The 6,329-nt window shown below is 43.8% G+C and overlaps 1 protein-coding gene, besides 1 other annotated feature; it reads right to left on the bottom strand.

Moving 5' to 3' along the window:
- Positions 1-307: 307 nt before the first annotated feature.
- On the bottom strand, positions 308-1,725 carry rps10 (ribosomal protein S10). One transcript is given in 2 exon segments: positions 308-390; positions 1,476-1,725. Coding segments are annotated over 2 exon segments (333 nt in total).
- A 573-nt stretch (positions 1,726-2,298) lies between these two features.
- Positions 2,299-2,482: a sequence feature (rpl5 gene fragment).
- Positions 2,483-6,329: the final 3,847 nt, after the last annotated feature.

The raw sequence follows: 6,329 nt of genomic DNA, 5'->3' as shown, positions 1-6,329 counted from the left end.
CAAATTCTTCTTCTTTCCTTTCCTTCCTTATCAGAGAGGGGCCCTCGCCTTTGTTCATTGATTGCACTCCTTTCTTCTTTTCCGCAATATTCAAAGCTCCGATCATGAAAAGAGCCGGAGGTAAGAGGCTCCATAAGACAGGGATATTGTAAGGAGGGGGCTGATTTATTGAAAAAGGGGAGAGGGGAAGGCAGAATGGAAAGGGGGGTGGGGAAAGTCCGGAAAGCCGCCCTCAATTGATGGGACATTTTGATCCCCTTTTCCTCCCGGTTCTGGTTCAGGAAAGGGTCAAGACAAGGATCTTACTTCGAAGCAATCTCTGGAGTTTTCCCTTATCCGAACGGGTCTTGCAAGAAAATAGGATTGAATATTGAGCTCCAAATATACGCTATTGGGATAGGATGGCTCCTACTAGCTCTCCCCCCCGTAAGAACCGCACGTGCGAGTTCCCCCGCATACGGCTCAAGTGGCTCAGGCCCTTTCCTTCGCGCTTGGTAAGCCCTTCGCTTTAGCCAAGCTTCGACCGTGCTCCTCCCTTCTGGCCGCCTTATTCCCTCACCCGAGATCCAAGTCAGCACCGGCAAAGATCTCTTTCTTCCTCGCGGCCGGCTTGGAAGCAAGCTACCTCTCGCCTATCTCACCCCCTTTTTTTTGCTTATTAGTCAGATAGGTTGCCCTCGTCTGCTGTCTCTGCTATCTTTATGCCTAGGCTTTCTTCTTTCTGACTCCTGAAGGGTGAGCCTTCGCTTTTTGGATCGTCTTCTGCCCAATGCGGTACCCTCCCGTTTTTTGGTTCCCATTGGGTTTACCTTGTTTACAGGTCGACCCCATGGCAGCAAGAAAAGGCGATCTTGTGCTATACTCCGGTGATCTCTTTCCTACCGAGGCACGCAAACTCCCATCGTGTCCCAAATCACATTCCGTGAAGAGAAAGGGGAAGCCTACTCATCCATCAGCTCCTCTCCGTCATCGGTGCGGTTTTACGAAGCGTCTAAGCACAGTTCACTCGCGTTGATCAATCAAGTGCCGCCACTCCTTACTTAAGGTTACCTCTTGTATCATACACTTCTTTCATTCTTTTCCACGCTTCATACCCCCCTTGCTCATTGATTTCATGCTCCATAAGACAGGGATATTGTAGTCCGAACCCCGTAGTTAGGCTCAATGCAATATGAGTGATTCCAAAGGTTGCAAAGATGCGGTTTCTGACTCAGATGGACATTCTTTCTTTTTGATTGAGTTAGGCGCAAAGCAAGCCCTTCTAATGGATAGTCCGGAGGACTGGATCTTGCGAGAAGCAAAGAGCGGATTCCTTTCATTATTGCGGAGCGCAAAGAATTTGCGAAGAAGTCGCAAGGCCTATCCATTAGAGAATTTGACTTGCGACGGAGCGGTAAAGGGACAGGCATGGTGGGGTAGGAGCATTCTGTCTCAATTTGCTTTGCCCAATCAGTCTTATGTCCTCCGAGTCGCACGGCGTTTTAACCGAAAGAACTTCTTGCGCAATTCATGCCTTTCTGTTTTTATGACCATAGGCTTTATCTTTCTTTCCATTGAAAATTGTTCTCTGGACTTTTTATCAATATGAGGTGATCGTAACACAGTATAGTGGACTCGTGATTCAGGCAATCCAATCTTCCGTGTGTAAGGCGGAAGCCCCAAAAAATGGTTTTCAAAAAATGGGTGATCAAAAGATCGAATCACTATGCGTATCTTGGTGGTCGTGACTTTTGGTGGTCTTTCTTTTTGGCTTACTCCTCTTCCTCTTCTATTGATCAGAAGCATCCAGCAGCCCCACGCCGGTTTATAATTTGATGAGAAGGGCGTCTATCAACTTCATTCCCTATCATTTATGTTATGGATTTATTTCCTCCCTGCCCTCGATGCCTTTTCTACCTCTGCTTACTCAGATGCTCCTACATCTAAAGCACCTTTTTTTTACTAAGAAATAGAGATCTTATTCCCCTCTATGAAAAATGACTCATGAACTGAGTATTTCTCTGAGAAAGGCGGAGTTTTTCCCATTTCTTTTCAGATCCTTGTGGAGTACATCCAAGAAAGCGAGTTCTTTTCCGACCGCTTTGACTTTTAGCGGATTTTACACTTTGGAATAAGACTTTTTAAGCGGAAATCCCCCTCCGTTAGGCGCAAAGAATATTGCGAGACCGCGTAGAAGGAGTCTTATGAAACCTGGACCCTTCTTTCCATATGGATAGTCCTACGGATAAATCCTCCGGACCCTGGACCTTTCTTTGGCACTCCGGACCTGTCTTATGGCGCATCTTTTCTTTGATCCTTTGTATGAATTTCTGACCGCCCATAGCCAATTTTCCATTTTTTCTTATGTTTTTCTTATGAAAGAATAAGGTGCCTTTGGTACTACTCTTATTTTACACAATCCAGAAACTTCCATAGTGTGATTCGGTTTGAGCAAGAGATCCTGACGTGATACATCTTCGTAATGAAAATGGAGTGGAAACATGAGTTTACAAGTATCTAATCTATAGAATAAGCACTGTGAACTATCTGCTTCAAAAAGAAAGATAGTTGGGAGAGGAATGAAATAGCTCGACCGTTGAGGGAGAGGAATGAAATAGCTCGACCGTTGAGGGAGAGGAATACGAATGAGATCAAAAAAAAGGATTTCGTCCTAGTCCAGATCTGTCTGATATTCAGATATTTCTAGCTCAGATGAAGAGAAAGAATTATCTGTTTATGCTGATTGGGATCCTTGTCTGGATAGTGAACTTTCTGGGTATCTTTTTCTTGCCTAATCTCTTTTCCTGCTATGTCCTGCCAGGTCCCCACCACACTGAATGATGAACTTTGCGCCTGTGAAAAGAAAAGAAGCTCATTAACGAGAATGAAAGAATAATTATGAATCTGGTAGATTTCAGATTAATCTGCTAGATTGAAGACGGAGTGAATTCCATGATTTTGCTAGGTTTTGGGCCTATAAAGTAGCAAGAAATCAAGTCAAATGCCTTCTTTTTTCTCTATTTTCGTTAAATAGAAATCTTCGAAAAAGTATGAAAAAGAAGCAAAAAAGCCGGGAAATAGCAAGGCATTGTCCTATTTGATTTTCGAAATGAACATAGTTTGTTCAAACTTAGAGTTTCTGGTCCGGATACTGACGGGTCTATTCTTGATTTCCCTCCGTAAAAACAAGGCTCAAAGAATGATCGGATTCTTTCATTCCCATTTTGAGCTTCTTTCATTCTCGTTAATGAGTTCATTCTGCTTTCATTATCGTTAATGAGCTTCTTTCTTTGCGCCTCTCCCTATCGGTAAAGCAGCTTAGCACCTCTCCCACCACAACTGATATGATAAGGTCTTCAATAAAGATCTCGCCCCAGGTTATGGGGTTTTGGTCTTTTCTCTCTCTCTCCGAAACTCTGCCCTACTATTCGGCCGGTTGTACCCGCGGCTTTCTCTTCTCATTCCGATCATTCGATATAAACGGCTTTACCGCAAGTTCAGATTTGACTTGAAATTGAGGAGAAGGGCAAAAGGTTGGCTCGGAGAAAGAAGCGGTAAGAGGGACAGGTGGAGTCTTACCAAGAGAGCAATTTCACAAAACCTTCTTAGGGCGAGCGAGAGCAGGGAGGCTACGCACGCAAACAATGGTCTTTCAGGTCACAGTTCGAACCATAGGATAGGCTAAGACGAGCAAGGCAGAAAAACTAGATGCCTTTTAGAGATGCAGGGGCTTGCCTTAGGACAGAAAGAGCTGATATCCGAATGGTGTACGGAGCTGCTTACCCGCCGACTGAAACTCCATCTTACATCGAAGTAAGTTCGGCTGGATCGATAAGGATAGGCATGATCGAAAGAGCGGAAAGATAGTTGGAAAGAACTAGCTCTGGCTTTGTTGTAAGGAGCACTCGATTGACTTAGAACTACAATTGCCTCTACGGAAGAAGGAACTCCTTCTTGCACAGTTGATGACAAGCAAAGAATTGCATTGCATATGTCACGGTTTCATCCGCGACGACTGATCTAAGAGTATAGAATATTGGGTGGAAAAAAGAAAGATAGGAAAGAATGTTCCCTACCTAACCGTATACTAAGAAGTGAGAAGTGAGGAGCGATGTCAAGTCTTTTTATTGTTCTGTGAGTGAATGGAAGTGTGGTTGTAACTGCTTTACCGGCTCAAGTAATCATTCCAAGCCCTGGAAGTCTTCCTACTAGTCTTATTCAATTCCGGTAGTCACTAAAGTGCTTTCTTATTGGTTTGGATCAAGGAGTACTATCGAGAGGAATCTTAGCTTTTTAGGAACTGGCTGTCTTAACTCATAAAAGAAGATCAAAGATAGGATATTTTGACCACATTACCCCAACGAATAGAGACTCGTAATTCATATTGAGACCTTCCTATGTTGGCATAGCCATATTGGATATATCCAGTTCGTATTTGAGTTAAGCAGCAGGCCTCGTTGGAAGAGTTAGATAATCAAAGCACCTAGTCTTCTCTTCCATACTATTATGTGTTAAGACGTAAAGTCACCCTGATAGCTCTTCTTCCCAGCTCTTGACTGAACCCTGAGGTCCCCGAGAATGGTAGAGCGGTCAGTATGATGATCAACTGAGAGGGACTAGGTTCGAATCCTAGACAGGCTCACTGAAGTCAAGAAGATAAGACGAATAGGATAAGATAGATGCCTTCGTTCCGCCCTTTGCTTTGATAAGTAAGATAGTTTCTCGAGAAACCTCCGCCCAAAGGTGCTTGAAGAAAGCCGGTCCCCGCTAGCCCAAGATCCGTCTCTGACAGAAGAAGAAAGCTAGTACTCCCGTGTCAAGCAGGAATCTTACTCGACTGAGAAATCATACAAAGAGTAGTGGACAAATTGTCGCATATACGCTCTATTCTATTCCTACTAAAAGGGGATATCTTTCATAGCTCCTTCCTTGCCCCTTCATCTTTCTTTGACCTAGTCACGTAGGATCAGGATCAACTAAAGAGCTAGCCTGCCATGCACCCTTGCTTCACGCCAGTAATCCACTATCTGATGAAAGACCTATTTCAGATTTCAAGAGGAGAGAAGAAGAACCTAAAGCTTGAAATAGGAGTAAAGGGAGCCGTCTATCTACTTTCCCTTATGGTAGAGCCAAGTCCAAAGGAGTATTTTGAGTAGGCTTTCTTATTGCAGACTCCTCTGCATCTTTATTCCCTTTAGCATGAAATAGCAAAGAGAGAAATCCCAGGATTTAGAGTTGAAAGTTAGGCCCTCGCCTGAAACTGGGACTGATTTATGGGGTCGACTTCCATCTCGCCTTTCTGCGCTCCTTCTTCGCCCGGCTCCCTATCCTATCCCTATTTCTTCTGACTCAAGAGAGAAGACTAGCCCACGTAGCGGGAATGGTCCCTGGCTTACTCATGAACATGAAAGAAAGAGATCTAGTTCGGATAATTCAACTTAGAATGATAACAAGGAAACCTAGCCTTATTCTGAAAGTTCTCATTCCGAGATTCCAACCCTTATGAAATGCCTGCATTGATAGGTATATCAGAATGCGAAAAGTAATAGATTGAATAGTCCGGAGGACGGGTTAGCTGCTTCGATCCATATCCGACCCTCTCCTCTCCCTATGGTAAAGCTATTCCATAACCTTTCCTGTCTTTCATTTCCCCCTTTTCATACTAATCTACGGAACCAGACTTCTTCCTACGTCGTGTCGTGATCGTACTACGGATCATACTTCTGAAGTTCAGAAGGGGGGAAGTTTTCTTTCATTACATTCGCCCTTCACTAAAAGAAAGAACTCCTATAGTTGTCTGAGTTAATAGTAGAACAGTGGCTTTCCGATCGAAGGAAAGGAATAGGGTTCGCACCCGTCAAGCCGCATCCTAACAAAACTAATAGAGATTCGGCCGCTCCTACGGCATCAAAATTCAATTCTTCCTTTCTCAAATTCTTTGTCAATATTCTTTGCACCCTCCAAAATATTAGTGGCTATTTAACAGCTTTTTTTCTCCATAATACTTGAATAGCGGAACGCAATCGCATATTGAATTGCGCCTAGCGGAGGCTCCATAAGACAGGCGCAAAGAATATTGCTCGAATTCTTTATATATTGATTCCGTAGGCGTCTTAAAGCGAAGGACTTTATCAAGCTTAATCTGTGGTTTTATATACAAGGAAGAAAAAGAAAGGTCCAGAAAAAAGAAAGGTCTAGAGCAGTCCGGAGGACCCAGAGAAAGATTAGACTTTGAAGTCCGTTTTAGAGTCCGGAGGATTTATCCGTAGGACTATCCATATGGAAAGAAGGGTCCAGGTTTCATAAGACTCCTTCGGAGCGGTCTTCGCAATATTCTTTGCACTGGGGGA

This window comes from Cucumis sativus (assembly GCF_000004075.3).
Source record: "Cucumis sativus mitochondrion chromosome 1, complete sequence".
Classification (NCBI taxonomy): Eukaryota; Viridiplantae; Streptophyta; class Magnoliopsida; order Cucurbitales; family Cucurbitaceae; genus Cucumis; species Cucumis sativus.
The sequence above is the reverse complement of the archived record's forward strand: the minus strand, read 5'-3'. Positions and strand labels throughout refer to the sequence as shown.